This window comes from Austrofundulus limnaeus, unplaced genomic scaffold (assembly GCF_001266775.1).
Source record: "Austrofundulus limnaeus strain Quisiro unplaced genomic scaffold, Austrofundulus_limnaeus-1.0 Scaffold5, whole genome shotgun sequence".
NCBI classification, from domain to species: Eukaryota; Metazoa; Chordata; class Actinopteri; order Cyprinodontiformes; family Rivulidae; genus Austrofundulus; species Austrofundulus limnaeus.
In genome coordinates, this window is record NW_013952407.1 from 2,680,078 (window position 1) to 2,698,392 (window position 18,315).

The 18,315-nt window shown below is 37.3% G+C and overlaps 1 protein-coding gene across 9 annotated transcripts in view; it reads right to left on the minus strand.

Annotated features, from left to right (window-relative positions):
• The window catches only part of tead1b (TEA domain family member 1b), a 52,339-nt gene extending 34,756 nt beyond the window's left edge, over window positions 1-17,583 (minus strand). For 2 of the 9 annotated variants that reach the window (XM_014027026.1, XM_014027019.1), the window contains exons 1-3: window positions 17,423-17,567; window positions 16,791-16,934; window positions 2,818-3,070 (exon numbers count right to left, since the gene is read on the minus strand). In XM_014027026.1, the coding sequence (XP_013882480.1) occupies window positions 2,818-2,974 (157 nt within the window). In that variant the 5' untranslated portion in view covers window positions 2,975-3,070; window positions 16,791-16,934; window positions 17,423-17,567. Of the gene's footprint in view, window positions 1-2,817; window positions 3,071-4,901; window positions 4,920-16,790; window positions 17,178-17,422 lie in introns of those variants that run through there. The other 7 variants (XR_001311887.1, XM_014027009.1, XM_014026986.1 and 4 more) reach the window with 7 other exon arrangements.
• Window positions 17,584-18,315: the final 732 nt, after the last annotated feature.

The following is an 18,315-nucleotide window of genomic DNA, read 5'->3' on the forward strand; positions in this document are numbered from 1 at the left end:
GATAGATAGATAGATAGATAGATAGATAGATAGATAGATAGATAGATAGATAGATAACTCCTCTGAGGCAAAATAAATCTGTAAATAAAGTATTAGTAATAAATACTACTAATAATAAATAAACAACTTGTTATATAGTAATAACATGTATGTATTCACCAATGGATCAAATAATGTTCAGTTTGTTTTTGCACAGGAGTAACGGAGGCAAATTTGACAATGATATTTATCTTGCTGGGTAGTGCAAATACATAACTCAATGAATAAACATACAATTTGAGAGAAGCGTGTTGCTTCACTTATCAACTCTATTTCTAGGGTAAATGAATGCAGCCTCGCGCAGCAGGTAAGTTATGCAAGTGTGGAGTTGGGGGCCTTTGGCTAGGGGCCAGTGCCCTCATGCTGCTCTACTTTTTTTTTAAAAATATTCTCCCAAATAAACTGCGAAGCCAAGACAAGAGCCAGTGATGCAGTCTATGCATAGTGTCTTCAAAAGCAGCCGCAATTAGCTTTAGACAATAAGCACAATGCCAGCCAACACTGGTCTCGGCACATTCAAAACCCTTCAGGTAAACACCACAATAGCCTAAGAAGCAGAAATTAGAAATTGTTTTGTACTGCAACACAGTTGCTATAGAGACTGTTGCTAATTAACTGCACTCTACCCCAGGATAACAAAGGGCTTAAGGGCACTCAGGGCAGCTCCTCTTGTGATGAGCTCTGTGTATGGAACACTATGCCATCCCCAGAGGCTCTCAACCACAAAATACCTGTCTTCTTGTTGCCAGCATTCACCTTAGATGCCATGAGATGTTTTCTTTGGGGTCTGAACGTGTATGTCAAAGCACAAAGATGCAGTTTCAAAATCAATGAGCTACACTGAAGAAACAATTCACTGAGAACTTAATTCTGATGGCATTTCAATGAGAGCACTCCAAACAAAGTGAAATTGTCTTGTCATTGCATTTATGGGTATTTAAATGTCCCATATGTTCCCAATCGAATTATCTAAATAGTAAAAACGGAACTTGAATTTTTTTTTCATGCAAAAGTAAGCTTTTATTTTTTCAAAATGTTCACAATAAACATGATTGGTAGGTTTTGTTGTCTATACTAAGATACAATCTGAAAAGTACTATGATGTGGCTATTAAAAACAACAAAAATGTGTTTTAGAAAGAATATTATAAGTATGTGGAACTGTTGATTTCCTTTTAGGACCAGTAATGCTAGCAGACCACAGACTGACAGGACCTTCAGTCTGAACAATGTAATGTCTTTATGCAAATAACTGTTTAATTCAGAAGTGATGCAATGTAAGGATTTACAAAAAACATATTCCCATACCTTATTTTCTTTTGCTGACAGATAGCTGCTTTGCTTCAGGCCTCGCTCTGACCAGCCTTTAGCTCATCTTCCCTGATTTTTCAACCTGCTAACATTATAAGTGATATTTTCAGGAGGTGCATATTGTTGGCTGATAATACCTCTATTTCAAAAATACTATAAAAAAAACTCAGTTCATTAAGTTCATTTTGTTTTAAAGATAGATAAATGCTAATGATAAATTTGAGGGATTGTCACATTTTACACTAAACTGCAACACCTGCAGATGTGAACAAGCAATATCCATTCGTTTGTTATTTGACCTTTTTTTTTTTACCACCAAACACAGTATTTATGAAATTATTCTTCTAGTGTTTTTTTATAGCAAGAAAAATGGGACACTGTTTCTTCTACTGGCTAGACGTTTGTAACCAGATCCAGAGCACATCTGGTTGAATAAACCTCTGCACAACCATGCAGCCGTCTCCTTAGCACGCACCACAAAAAAAGTCCATTTTTTGATGGTGTTTTTCAAGCTACAGTGTTTCCAGAGACGAAATTTTAAATCCTTTAAATGGAAAAAACATCTGTTGTGACTAAAATTTCCTCACTGTATTTCGATTAGTAACGTAAGTTGACAAATGGCAGTAAATTTACACAATTTAATGTCAAAACAGGCATAAAGAATGTTAAGATTTTTTTATAAGATTTTCCTAAAGGATGAACATTCACATTTTTATTATTACACCTATAGAGTAAGAATTTGTCATTTTTATTTGTAACTTTGGAAAAAAAAAAGACATACATATGCTTTAGTTCCCAGCACCAATTTCCTGAGCAGCCTGACTCAGTGTGGGCTGGAGAAATTGGAGGGTGGTGATGTCTGAGTCCACATCTTTGCAGTGGCCACTGAGGGGTTTCAATGCAACTCCTGAAATTTACATTTTGTTTGGCTGGAGGGTGACATGACAGCTGCAGGCTAATGCTCTGCGGGACTTTCTGCTTTCACTTTAGACTGACAGCTTGTGAGACAGTCCAACACCACAGAAAGAAAACATTCCCTCTTTCCATGACATCACCCAGCCAGGAATGGGGGGGGAAGTGAAGGAAGGAACAGGGGTACAGCTGGTGGCAGCCACTGTACCATCTGCTACTAACTATTAATTCATGTTGCTTTACTTAGAAACTTGCACTTCTATGAACCGTAACATTGTAACATATTTACAGAAGTCATATTTTCGTTTCAGTCATTGAATTGATTTTATGCAGCATAAAACACTTTCTATTTAAAAATGTGTAATATTTTAGTGAAAACCCCATCTTAGTATGAGACTGTGGTCAGCAGGAAAGAAGAAAAAGGTGCTGATATTGGCACTCAGCTTACAAAAAACAAAACCCTTCTCCTACACGGCTAAATAAAAATAAACTGATGATCCTAAAAGACTGGAAGAAAAGCTTTTTAGGAGCTTACACTCAAAAATACTTGACTCACCATACATCTTTCCCTCATCTGACAGGATGATCTTCCGTCGGCCACACGGAGGATAGATGGCCAGGGCTTCTTGGAAGCTCTGTTCTATGTCAGGACTCCAGACCCCTTCGGCATCATTGTCCACAGGCTTGTCTGCCGAGTCGCTCATCCTCTCCATGTCCTCGGCAGGGCTCTCGCTGCCGCTCCAGCTGCTGGGATCGATCTTGGCGGTTGGTTTCTCCAAGCCGAAGCCTGGACCGGACTAGGGAGAGACCTGGAATTCCCACACAAGCAAACAGAACCCAATCGTCACTACAACAACAGAGCGAATGGGAMCCACTTCCAGGACTAAAAGCCATCACACACAGTTGGTTGAGAGGATGGTACAAAGCAGGAGTAGCCAAACAAGGTTAGACATCGCCAAGAACGTTGGTAACTTGATTAGCAGTGGATAGTTTGATTTTTGGATTTAAAAAAAGCACGACATTCTATTCAAAAAGAAAACAGACTTGGAAATCAATGCAACTGCCTGTTGCATTTACAGGTCACTCTTGTCAARGAGACTACTTGTATCAATGAAATTACCTGTGTAAAATAAACGTAACTTATAGTGAAATAAATTTAAAATCACAAGTCATACAGCACAAAATCATGCTATATAGAAACAACATCAAAACAACTTAAACCGTACCAAAAAAATACATTTTAGCTGTTGGTGAATACACCAATGATTTTTTTTATTGCTGTGAGTTCGACCTGCTGTTGCCACAGCCCTAATTCAGTGTGCACAATATCTTAAAGATTCTACAAAGTATATGCAAAAAATCTGGAAATCAAATGGCCCAATGCTCCTCTAAATGCCCACAGCCCACAGCAATGAAGAGGGTTGTAAACATTATAATGACACAACATGTGAGTTTCTTGTAACTGCAAAATTCCACACTAATATCGCAGCCGCATGCATTTCAGAATTTAAAATTGTACAGTCCTATTATGAATTGCCACACATAAATAACTAATTATCTGTTTTTGTCCTTACATTTTATGTCTAACACATAAAATAGTGTTATTTAAGAAATGGAAATTGTTCTGTGCAAACAGGTGTGAGACGCTGAAGTCTGATCCATTTAATTCTCTGTGTTAAGTTAAAAACCCATTAAACCAGCAGGTGAACAGAGGAAACATGCAAGCACTTTCTGTTGTAAACCTTCAGTCAATGCAGACATAGAAGCTATAAATCAATGCTCTCCGAAGGAAAACTGTTCAAAGATTCGGAAGATGCGAGAGTTCTCCCCTCAATTCCTTTAACACCACATGGGTCAACAAAGGAGGTCTATCGAGGAAGTGTTTCTTCTTCTTGAAAGGGTAAAAACTGCAAACAATTAGTAGTAGTTTGTAGGGAAAAGCTTGTTATTTATGAAGCCTCAGATTAAACTGGAATAATTATGGATAAATGATATAAATTATTGCTGCTCAATGTATATAAAAAAAGGCACAGAGGCACAGCGCTTAATCACAAACATAAAAGAATGCCAGCTTCTGAAAAGGATGTCCGCTGAGCAATTTTCTACACATACTCTAAGTAACAAGTGGTTATGGATCAATAAGCTAGTACAGTTCTAATTTGACCAAACAGTCCAGAGGTATTATAGGTGGCATTATTCACACTTGTTTCAGCTGCAGTTTTGCAGATCAATGCATTCGTCTTTACCATATTTGTTTCCAATTGAGTCACGCTGTGCAAACCGAAATGTTATTTAGCCTTTTTATTTACTTTTCCACCTGAACATGCCAAGAAGATGATTGCAAGTTGGCCTGTGAGCTCATTCAGTCATCTGAATGTGCAATATCGAAGCTGAACAAATAAAGTATCAACATTTTGAAAGAACATACAGTATAAATAACGGTATTACCAGAAATCTGGTGTAAAAGTTACAGACACTGTTTTGGTTGCATGCAGCTAATGTTTTACTTTCCAAAGCTTAAAACCAATCATTGAAACAGACCACACTTTCAGTATAAAAAAAAATCATTATGTATGTTAAGTGTTAAAGTATTACCATCCTAACACTTAATACTGAATTTAAAATACTCCCATGCTTTACCTCATTTGCTAACACTTCTGAGATCTCTTTTCGTTCTTAATATCCTCTCTCTTCTCAGACAACTGCTTCCTCCCTGAGCCAGATCCTATTCAAGCAGGACAAGCTGTCAGGAAACAGGAATGGTACCATATGTTTCTTCAAACATGTCAGTTGATCAGGGGGGAAAGGGGGGATGGGAACAAGCTGCTGGAAAAAAAAACTCCCAGAGAGCAGAGGGAGCTTTTACTGAATTCTGTTTTTGTGTTCTGTCTGCTGACGCTGCAGAACCAACAAACTGATGAGGGAGGGGAAACATTCTCATTTCAGCCACTCAAAGGCAGCAACTTTTTTCTAGATTTTATTCCAAAGCACTCGTGAAGTGTGTATATGGTAATTCCCAATGTTCATTTTCAGAGTAAAGTCCAAACTGACAAAAAAGTATGTATTTTTAGGGGCGCACAGATTGCATTTTTTCTGGCCGGTCTCCGATCTTTAAAAAGCCTGACCTGTTGATTCTGATTTTGGCCGATACCAATTTTTTTAACTGACACTGTCAGGTGTTATAAAAGGTCACAATACACCTTCAGTGTTCCAGTCTTATTTTTAATGAAGAACAATGAATGACACCCCTAAAACAATACAAACTTGTTTTAACTAGATAACAGCCCTCTCTCACAGCAGATACAAAGGGGACAGGGGAGGATTTTTAGACCTTTGCACAGAAAGATAAGATCGGTGGAAAGGATCAGATTTTCATGTAAGTATCAGTCGATTGCCGATCACCCAAAATTAAGAAAATCTGGGCCAATTTATTGGTGCACCCTATTTAAATCAATACACTGAACCAATGTTTACATTTCCGAGCTTGATTAAACCTTTATTCCCAACTACGGTTGTGCAATATTGGCAAAAAAATTAATCACGATTAATTGTGATATTTAGGCGATAACAATTGATTTGATGATTAATCCCCTGGAGTCCCTGGACACCCTTATTTCATAGTCACATGACCAATTTAGTGGGAAAGATTAGTAAAAATCTGTTCCAAATTGTGTCAAAATTACCGACTTCAGGCTATACATCAAATTTTGAATTATGTTGACAGATAAATAAATTACACAACTTTTTTTTWAATTTTCATCATATTTGAAGTGGAAAGGAGCACCGAGCGGACTGAAATCTCCAGTCCATCTGCCTGGTGGCATAAATCGTATTAATCTTCAAGTGCCAAAAAAATAATCGATTAACGTTTTTCTGACAATTAATCGCACACAATACAAATATGCCCAACCATATTTCCCAACTTTGTAAAATTATAAACTCACCAACATTTTTTTATTAAAGAAAATCCACTACCAGGCCAAAACAGAAACACACAACCAAGCAATTTCACACTGATTCTTGTAAAAAAATATATAGCCAACTGTCCATCTAAATTGGGTGCTTTTGGTCTGAGAGCGGAAAAGGAAACAAAAACAGAAAGAAAGCATTAAATAACTGACGTGTTTGGTTACACTGCCTAAAGCATTCGTCTCCAAAAATTCAGAAGAGTCAACCTGTGTTGAAAAGCAACACGTATCCCTGACCCAACAGATCAGAAGAGCGGTTTTAAAACGAGGGTGACCATCGCAATATTAGGAAGTTGACCTAAACGTTGTGGCAGTTTACTGATAATCTGTTTCTATACCTGAAGGATGACATTTGCTCACGTTTTTCCCCAAACACTGACATGTTGTTGACTTGTTCTCTAAATGCCAACATAATAAAGTAAGAGTCAATCCGCCAACAGGCTGAATCCTTTGCATCAAACGGATTCAAAGAAACGGCATCAACTAGATGCTTCTGCTGTGTTAAATAACCTGGCAGTTGTCAATAAGGATGGTCTCTTAGTGCCACAGAATCTGGAGTCTAATTATGTCTGTCAAAAGAAGGCATGAATGTCACCCATGGAAACACTTGTGACTTAAAAATAATTGCATACTTCTGTCTTTGCAGGGTGTACACCATAGAAATGGACTTATTTGTAAGACGCGAGATAAAGATGGCACGCAATGTGAGAAATGAATGTGGTAGCTAGGCAGAGTAGTAGGTGTGACATGGAATTATGGGAAATTACACTTACCGTGAGATTACATAAACCAATCACCTAGCTGGAATCCAGCTCCTTAAATTAAGAGAACCCATTTTACCCATCAGACAGAGCAGGGTAATGAAATAGCAGATGAGAGGTCTCAAATGTAATTTTCCATGTGGAGTTCTTTTGTGCCGTTATCTCAGAGGGTGCAATAATGATTCTGTGAATGACTTTTGTGCACCCCATAATGGCCCACACAAGCTAAGGCCACAATGTGCAAAACTGTAATTACCATGTGATTTCAAAGCTCAACATTTTTAACGTGTTGTAAAGACATATCCTGGCCTTTGCATAATTATAACAGCAATGTCAAAATTATTCCTTTTTATGTGTAACTAACTGTGAACACTGACAATAATAAATGTTGTTAAAATTCCTTTTTTTCCCCATCAGAAACAAATTAATTACCTTGAGAAATGCATGTTTTAAAATGCAGTCTTTTTCAGCAGGTCTTTTTTGGGGGCCTTGAAAAACAGTTCCATGGACAAATAAAACTATTTCAAAAATGATAGAAATTCTTTGAATTCATTTAGAGTCAAAGCAAAGTTGAGGCACGCAGACTTTGTTTAGTTAATTTAATTTCGGTTTAACTTGTACAGTAATTAAAAAGTGCAAAACTTTAAAAAATGTTTCACAAAAAGAAGGAATTGATTGTATGAAAGGTTTTTTAAAGGACTATAATGCGTCACCAAACTTTGCAAATACATCACAACGATGTATCTGCAGTTTTATGAACAAAATTGAAAAGTAAATATTAAATTTGAACAAAATAAAAATAAATGAGACTTGCATATTTGTTTGGTAGATATCAGATTTGCAGTCTTTGTTTTTGGCAATGGATGTTTGCTTATTTTATGCCTTTTTGAACATTTAGACTAAAGTGCAGTGACTGTCTGATTTCATCTCCCTCAAATCTCAGGCCTCRATCCAACTAAGCAACCATCAGGCCCTTGTAGGATCAATCTTCGTTTTAGATTGATTTACAGATTCTGTCAAAACAGTCCTCTTTACCTGCCTTAGCCTAAAAAACAGGTAACAACAACATGACCTGGACAACATCAGCAAACAGCCCAATATAGACAAAGGTCTTTGTCTCTGATAAACAACACAATCTCTTCTTCAGGGGATAAATCCCTGTTCTGCATGTAATTTATATTTATAAAAAAAAACATGGTTTGCCATTTAAAGCATATTTCATGACAACTCAGAGGACATTTTCCTATCAAAAATTTGCAGTGCATTCCAAACAGCATAAGTCCATGTCACAGCAGCGTGGAGTGTGAGCGAAACACATAAAGCTCAGGAAATTAAAGCTGTAAATAAAGGTCTGTCAGATAAAGGATCTCCTGACAGTTATGAGAGCAGAGCGGGCCGAGGGCTGGCTGCTGGCTCATTCAGGACGCGTGTGGACGAACATGAAAAAACAAATCACAGAGATGCGCATGAAGGCCACCATTTGCATTTGGCGCTGCCAATTCTCACAGACTTTCATCTCTATATTTCTGCTTCTTTAGCTCTCATTTGTCCCTTTGTACTACTCCTTCATTACGGTTTTATTGCTGCCATTGTCTCATCTTTTGGTTTACTCTTGAAAGATCCTTCACACTTGTTCAAATCTTATTTATTATGAAGCAAATAAACAAAAATAATTTGGATTTTTTTTCTTCTTACAGATTATTTATTGATAGCTTGAGTGATTGCAAGTGCATTAAAAATATGTTTACACACAAACGTTCAAACTATACTTGTAAAGATTCCACCGTGTGATATTTTAGTTTATAGTTTTGAATCTTTTATAGAAATTTTTACTTTTTAAATCACATCTTTTAGGATTATTTATTAAAGTAAAACAGAAAACTCTATTGCAACTAGCTGTGAAAATTGGGGTTTAAAATAGTCACTAAGTCTTTGCAATCTGTAACTTTTTAAACATTAAGTAACAGGTATTCAGGTGTTTCCAATGTCTGTATGAAATTGTGAGTCAACAAGARGAATAAAAGACAGCCTCAATATTGTTTAATAAAAGTATTTGACCAAATTGAACAATGCTAGTCGACTAGTTTCACCAAGAGAACACTTAATTAAATATACTTTATTTTCACAGCAGCTTCAAAAGCTTACAGACCCGTAAGGCCTCCTCTAGAATTACGATGACTCCAGTACGTTTCAGAACAACCACGATCTTTTAAATTGTAGCGGAATCACACAAAATTTATAAAACCTCTTTCAGTGTAAAAGGGAAAATGATACCTTTTCTCGTCATTTCTGAGACGCCCTGGCATGACTTTCCTGAACCGTCAGGATGCAGTTGAATGATAACTGTTATAGGTTAACTCAATGACCTCATCATGATCACCGTCGTCATTTAGGCACAAGGTCAGTGTGATCAGTCCTGCTTCAGATTGGTAAGTCATTGGTAAGTCATGTGCATATGGGCCCCACGTCATGAATACACTTCCGCCACACTCACCCGCGTTGCCACCACAATGATAAACCAGGGTGAACTCCCTATGGAACTTTTTGTGCATTCGTTTAGAGTCATATCTTTGCAGACACATTACACCCTATCATGTGTAACGAGAAGTCCACTGGGTTCTTTTCACACGCCTGAAGACCTCACAAACACCCTGCAGAAGCCATCTATATTCTGGGTGATTTTTTTTAGATCGTAGCGGGGTTCTCATCCAGTGTGAAAAGGGCCTCAGTGTTAAAAAGATGCCTTCTTCTTATAAATAGTCTGCAAACTACACTGAGGTGCATTGTGCCAGAAACTAAAAGCTCTATACTTTGAACATTTAGGTTTTGGGTGAAAAACATCTGATAAATCCATTATGTCTTTTATAAGAGAGAGAACACAAACTCTAGAGATCATCTTCCTAAATTTCATGTTTGTTCTTACAGCTACGTTTTCTGAGTGACATTCTTTTGCTACAATGAATCGCCAAGGAGCTTCATAAAGTGTAAGACCTCWCACTAGTTTCCTGTTTCCTGCATAATCAAAATGTTGACGTGGGCTGTGTCCAAAACGACAGGCCGGGTCCTCCGGAGGACCCAGACTCCCCGGTCTCGGCGGGCCGGGTCCTTGGTAGACCGGGAAGACCGGAAAAAAAGAGGCTGTGGATTTGGACGGTCTAGCCTCCCCTCCTTACCCCGGCGTACGTCTTTTCACCTAGCAACTGTGACGACGCTAAACAAGCAAACTTAAATCAAAACTAGAAAAATATCAATACATTAGCATTATTAATATCACAAAACTATAAAATTAACTTAAAGGTATCATTTGAAGAACTAATTGACCCGCTGTAGGTTCATGTTTATTTCGCGTTTTTTATGACGAAAAAATAATATTTAAAAACATGTCCATACAAATGATAAAAGTATTGGAATTACAACCGCTAATTTTTTTAAATTTTTAAATCACCATATTTTTATTTAAAATGTATTCTTTTCTCTCGCTTCGTCCGCCATTACTAGCATAAAAAAATCTCCGGTCGGGCCGCAATGCATTATGGGATATGCTGGGCCGGGAAGGATCCATCGGACCTGTCCTTCGATTCGGGGAAAAAGAAGGACGTATTTGTCGGACACATCGGAGGAGTCTTCCGTTTTGGACGTCCTTCGTCGCAGCGCTGTGACGTATGCGGCCGACAAATTCGACCTTCGGAGGACCCGTCCTGCCATTTTGGACACAGCAATAATTATTCTTTACATACAATATGTTCTAAATGATTATGAGCGTGCCACAAAAACCAACACATGCTAGTAATAAAAATCCACAAATCTTTGTTGTAAATGTCAAAGATCTGGACTAATTTAAACAGACTCTAGTGAGAAACAGAAATGTTGATTGCATCATTGCAACAGATTCTTAAAAGGGGGTATAATGTATTTTCAAGGCACATAGTACAGTTCTACAACACAATCAAGTAACTGCTGTAGGTTATCTTCAGTTGTTATGAAAATGTTGTATATTTCAAAAACACTTTTGACTTCACATCATAGCCTTGAAAATGCCTTGAAATTGGCCTCTGTCTATTTAAGAACGCCCTACCGTTTCAGACACTCCCACTTCAGTATGTTTTCATAAAACTTTGAGGGAGGGGTGCTCTGTGGGGCGGGAGTTCGGCTGGGACTGAGCTCCAGGGAGGAGCTTTGTGTAAATATGTGGTGCTTTGTACCTGGCTACGTGGCTACCCCAGGAGATTTAAGGATTTCTCAAACATGCATGAATGAGTCAAAGCAACAACACTCTGGATATGTTTGTGATTATAGAGTGACATTTATATGATTTAAAGCTTAAAAAGCCGATTATACTTAATACAAATACCCCCCACCCCCTTTAATTGATTTATCAGACATAAAGAACAAACTAATGTTAGGAGTTTACCCGCAATTCAGTCTCTGCTCTTCACTGAATCCAGAATACCTTTAGGGCACGAAGAGTCTCCAGGATCTGCCTCGGCCATGATAACAACACAGAAACCAGTGGTAAAAGGCCCCGAGGGAATTTAGTGTAAGTGGTGACTAGAGAATGAAATGGTACACAAAGGGGAAACTAAAAGGCATGTTMGAATACAAGACAAACTTTATGTAGTTTCTTTAAATGACGGGACTCTGACTTTGATCAAAAATGTCCTTTCACTGGTGAGAAGCTGATCATCTCGGCTTCTTCTGTGGTCAGCATTCAGAAAGGAAATTGTTGGAGACCAGATTTCCTGATTTCATTGTGGGTAAAAGCTGGAAATGTTTATAGTGGTTTCAGAAACTGACTCACAAAGTGATTCACTTTGACCATGTGGCAGCTCATTCGTCTTTTGTTGTTTTTTTTTTTTTAAATAACGAGAAAAATTAGGAGAAAATAAAAAACATGTCCTGTCATTTAAAATACTTTTGAAGCCTTCGACATTAATTATAAGCAGTTTAGACATAACGAAGCTGAAATGCCTTAGCCTGCAATGAATAACTGAGGGTGCCATATGGTAAATATTATTAGGCTTTAATAATAAAGCAGTTTAACATCAAAGAGTAAGAATGTTCTATTGTTTACTGCATCAAGAATCCCCTTAACAATCATTAGATATAATTTTTATGTTGTAAAAACATAAACATAAAGTAAAATTTCTTAATTCTTGGGTGCTCCATGGCTATTTTGGTTCCAAAATATGTAATGCCAACACACAATCAACATGGGCCCGGATGACAAGGTGGATACAAAGTGAACTGAGGCTGGTACGATGTGACCAGAGTGGTTAATGAAATAATACACAAAGCCTAGAAAATCGTTTTGCAAGCTGTGAACACAAAAATGGGTCAATATTTAGCTAAATTTGATCAAGAAAAATGTAGCTGCACAGCTCACTGGTCAAAACAGAGTTGGATGAGACGGAAGCTGAAAATTTGCTTTTTCCATTTAATTTTCTTGACATTTGTAGTCATCTACTAGAACTGTCAACCTGTTCAGGGTGTACCTGATGGGGATTGGCGTATCAATCTTAGTATTGATACTACCAAGATGAGTATCTGTATTGGATAGATACTATTGTAATGGGATCGATTATTTTGTTTATTTACAATTTATTTGCACTACTGACTTTATTTTTCACAARAAACAGAAAAATAAATTCAGTAGTGCAGAGTCTCTAAATTGTTTGTAGTTAGTCATTAAGTCCTTTACATCACCTGCATGCAATGAAAGGTATTTTTTGTTTTGTTTACATTGTAATATTTCCATTTTTGTTACATTCTTTTTTTTTCACTAGTGGCTTCTTTCCTAAACAATTTCCATGCAATAAAAGGTAATACGGAAATTATTATTTCTATACCGTTATCTTGTTTCATTTTGTTGTAGTTAGTTAGCGGTAAAATTTTTTGTCATGTTTTATCAAAAAGACCTGCATTTACTTGGTATCGGATTTATACCAAAAGCTCTGGTAGCATCCACCCCTAGTACCTGACAGTCACTTGTTGACTGCTGGGATTTGCACCATCTCTCCACAAGTCTGAACAGAGTTCTGTTAGTAAAAATAATAATAATAAGAGATTTTCTAGTGTTGCTTTAATGAGAAAAAATTGTTCCTTTTTATTGACTGTTTAACGTGTAATAATACCAGAGTAAAATAGAAATGTACTTCAATAGCCTTTTGCGCATGCGCGAGACAAAAAAAGACAACACTGTTCTAACTCTAAACGGAGGTGGTTGATAGGGCCAAAGGGCATTTGGTAACTGGCAGTCATTTTATGGCTGCATTACTGAATCAGATTTACTTAGATGACGTCAGTGGCTTTGAGCCAGCTTTTCCTTTTTGGTGTCTCTCTGTGTGTTGGCCTCAGTGGGACTTTCTCAAACTGCTGAGCAGCAGTGCACACTCTAAAATTCCCTTTCTAGACCAGGGTTTACCTCGGGGCACACACAGCCAGCGAGCCGGCAGCAGAGTCCTTCTTTTGCTTTGACTGTGAAGAATGAATGTTTTGATGTGATCCAGCCTCTGGTACAAAAATAAAACATCCATTGGTGCAATTAATGACTCTGTATAACAATCTAATTATAGACATCAGTCATTTTTTTAAAGTCATTAACTTTCATTACATAAAATGTATATTAATCTGTATTATAGTTTAAAAAAAGATCAAGAGGTAAAGACAAATAAAATCATTGTTTTGTTTTTCTTTATATAAAAATGCTAAAATCAGAAAACTCACAGAGTTGTTGAAAGTTACTCACTGCAATGTCATGGAGACTGGTTAAAAAAGAACAATTTCTAAAATAATCCTCTCGGTTTTTTTCTTTGCTCATATTAACGACTGATGTGACCCTAAARTAAAAACATGTAAGCAAAAATTGAGAAATCCCAGGTGTGTTTATTAACATACAGAAAGAGCAGAAGGGACAGGAAGTAGGTCAACAATGGAACCATCCATGGAAGAGCCGTTTGGGATAAAGAAGTCCGACAATTGTTATGCAATGTTACGTAATTAAGTTCAAATTTGTCGAGAATGCAGATAAAATATTTTGTTTGCCTTGAGTGTGTACCTACATTTCAGATTTACAAATCCAAATATTTAAAAATCTACGGAAGCAAACTTTTTTAAACCATATTTTATGTTTGATTTCACAGTTTGCAACAGTGACAACTATGAATAATTCAAATGCTTCATTAAAACATTAGGATAGGATTTTTTCCCACTCTTCATTTGTAAATGTTGGGTAATAAAGACTAATAGCTGTTACACAAAAAACGTTATATGTTTTTTGTAAAATAAAATCTATAAGAAATGAGAAAAAAATTCCAAATMAACAAAATTTTGAATGAAAAGGTCATTTTTTAAACCAAATGTTACACTGATAAATAAAGTACATTTTTGTGGAAACGATTTCCCCAAAAGTCAAACAGGAAGGACTTTCTTAACGTAATCACAAAATCAGTCTAAAGCTATTTCTTTTTGCTGTTAAATTGTGTTAATATAACACGCTGTTAACAGGTTAGATGTGTTTCCTCTTTGGCGATGAATTTCAGTAGTATTCAAACTTCTCAGGGCTGTCGTATCAGTCCAGATAACTGTAGTTACGTATTCAATATATTCCAATTWATTATTGTCATATTCTGTTGTTACTGAATAAGATGGAGGTGTGCAAACTGCAAATGCCAAGCTCGAAAACACCGACGGACGAAATGACTCGTTTGATACAACAAGATACTCGCAGCGTTTTGCAGTAAAGCGCAAACTGAATAAGGACATCAGCCAAACGTCTGACCAAAATACCATTCTCTAAAGGTTAACAAGAGAAGAGAAGAGTCTCGCTTGGCTCCAAGAAGTAACACAATCCACTCTGCGCTTGACAAAAGCACATTATTCTGTCCACACTTCAGCACAGATAGACTACACTCTCTACAGTCCTGCCCTCTCTGACCTGAACGAGGCAGCAGAAAGGAAGACAACCTGAACAATGAGGCAATATATCTACAAGCACAATCTCTTCTCATCCAAACATTTATCTGAATCTGCTTCTTTTAGACAATGTTGCAAAATGATCTCTGTAAGATTTCRTTAAGYACACTTTTYCTCATAATTATSTTAAAATAAGGTCTAATCCTAATATATATTTTAAAAAAAGGGTGATCCTGTTTCTATCAACCTCCTCAAACCTTTGCTGATAATACTTAATGTGCGCTAAAGAAAGACAGAAAAAAAATCAGAGCAAAGTCTCAGTCAAAACAGATACAACAAGTTATTCTTGTCCAAATGTRTTTTAGGCTTCTGTCCAACAGATTCAATGGTTACATAAGGAGGAAAAAAACAAACAAACAAAGAATCTTTTCTTTTCTTTTTTCCTTATTCTTCTTATGAAGCAAATATACACTGTGACATGTTTGGGACTGACACCTGACTGCTGTCGAGCTGTTTTCCTCAAAATAAAAGCAACGTTTTTCTTTAAATCCCTAAAAATAAAATGACGTTTGTGATGCAACGATACATTAAATATACATATCTAGTTTAAGGCAGCGTGTTTAAAAGTGCACAGAGGTGGCTGACTTACAGCTACATTTACACTGAAAAGAAGAAAGGCACGTAAAGCTAATTAAGACAAATAAAAGCACAATTGGCGAGCTGAAAAAGACTGACTACATGTACTGGATGGTTTATATTATTGTTCTCAGCTAAGTGAATAATCTATTAAAACAACCTGATTAAATCACACCAGGCTATCAGAGCTGTGTCAACTGTGGCCTGATTATCTGTTTGTGAAAAGCAAAACCAAACTATTTAAAAAACATCAAACACAGCAGAAAGCGGGCCTTACATAAGAATATAGTTTACGCTTCATTCACAAAAAAAATTAGAGTGCCTTGCCATGCAATAGTCAAAAGTTTGAAGAACGTGATATTTTCTTGTGCACAGTATTGATCTGAGAGGTTTGTAATCATATCGATTATACTGTCAGCTTTTAAAACAGAGATGGAATAAAAATTGATTAAAGCGTATATCCAAAAGAAACAAAAGTGCAAAACTAGACAATCACGTGTTGRATTTGAACTTGTTTTGAATGTCTTTGCAAAGATTTATTTTTTAAAGTTCTCTCTTGGGATTTGTGTGTGTTGTGTCCTAGGGTTTTGAAGGGGTGTAAACGTTATTTCCATATAACCGTGTGAAGCGTTAACCTTTTTTAAAACTCATCATCTGACTAATTATATATTTTTTTTCTTACTCTGCACATAACCTTGACGCACAGGGAGGCAAAATGAACCCAAGTCGGTTACAAAAAGGAGGCAAACTTTACTGGCAACATTACAGAATTCATTTTTTCTGCTCCTAATTTTAATAAATGCTTTAAGTTTCCAATAAAATGTGGCTGAAAAGACAGTGACTGACAGAGTTGGTCTCCAACTAGAGAGGAGGGGAGCTGAGTTTTAGCTGAGCTGGCAGAAAAGAAGACAACACTGGAGGAAACTTCAGCTTATTTGTAGCTTTAAATTTTAATAAATCATGTTTTTTTTTAGATAAATGGTTCTTCATAAGTGGGTGTTGTAATGAATCTAACAATAAACAGAAAGCATCACAACAGTCTCCTTTTATGCTGCTTTAAACTATCAAAGAAGTGAAAAGACTGCGTTGATTTTGATCCAGCTCTTAGTTTTTGTGCGTTAAAGCGAAACAACAAGAGTTTCAGGCAAAGCTTTCTCCCCCCCACCTCAGTTACAGTAACAACATGGAGACAGCTGCACAGACTGTGGAGAGAGGAAATCACAAACAATAAGAAAAGAAAAAAAAATACTTACAAAAAAACTTCGACGGCGGCTTAAAGCAGCGCCGTCCACCGAGCTGAAGCAACAAGTCTCCCCGCCGTGGTCGCTTTCTCCTCCGGGGTGGTCCGAAAACGCTCCGGTGAAATCTGCCAACAAGTCCCGGCTGAGCTGAGCCAACTACGGAGAGGAAAACAGCAGCGATTTCAACCGTCATCTTGTCCAAAAGAAGGAAAAAAATAACAACAACAACAACACACACACAAAAGCTGTAATTCGTTCTGGTATATTTTTAGTTCTTCCCGAATAAAGTCCCGAGTTTCCCCCCTCCTCACAGCCTGAAACAATCAGGCTTTTTCTGAGAAGAGGGCGTACGATCGGGCTTCTTTACAAAAAAAAATGTGAAAAATGTCAAAGATTTTCTGCTGCCGTGTCAAAGCCACGAGCTGCAACAGTGTTTAAAGTGAGCACCCTGTTGCAACAGCGGCCATCTATTCCCACCGAGGAAACAAARCAGCAAACGTCACGTAATGGGACATAATAAACACAGGAAAACGTTTTAATACGCTGAGCAGCATTTCCAAAAAAAAAACAAACAGCTAAACTAAACCTCCATGAATAGAAGTCTACAACCAGTTTGCGTACCTGCAACTATCACTGAAACTTACCTCGTTATTGATATCTCATATACAAATGTCCCTTTCTTTTGATATTATGATGTTACTGGGTATTTTTGAGTACTATGTTTAAGTTATTCGGGTGTTTCTGGGCCAGCCAGGAAGGTTGTAGGTGAATCGCTTCGCGCACTGACAAGAGATGCGAAGAATGCTCGGAATGAGAGCAGGAATGAAATGAACGCGAGGGAGCGAGTTTGCGCCGGGGGCGGAGCGAGAGGTGGCGTCATRCCGAACCCCGGCGGCCAGCAGGCGGCCTGGGAGGCAGGCAGCAGCAGCCGCGGCGCGGACTGGGAGGAGGAGGAGGGCACTGAACGTCCCAGCTGCTGACGCCTTCAGGGAACACTCCGATTTTACAGCTTCACGGCCCTCTTTTGCTTGTAGGATACTATGGGGGCAAATCATGGTTCAAGAGTTGCACAAACCGGTTTGGGTGTAGTAATTGGTTAGGAGACTATAAATTAATGACAAAACAGATTAAGTCTGAATATAAGTAGTAAAGACCAAGTACTTGAGACTTTTTTCACTTGTTGCCTCACAAAAATAAAACCTGATAATTATTAATTTTTTTTAATACATGATATTTATTTTGTTCGTTTAATAATATAAAAACAATTAACAATGTTAATATTTGAGACATGTACAGTTAAGACTAGAAATAGACATAAAAACATATTGGGGCACAGCACAGGGTGGCAAGTCACTTTATAAAACAGCCATATTCACATAGGTACTTTTTAAGTTCCCTGGTAAGTACCCTGTATGTACCCTACCATGTGAGTACCCCCTTCCCATAATACCCTGCAACTATTACCATACATACCATTTGAATGCCATGTAATTACAGTAAATTGTATGGTATGGTATGGTATGGTATGGTATGGTAT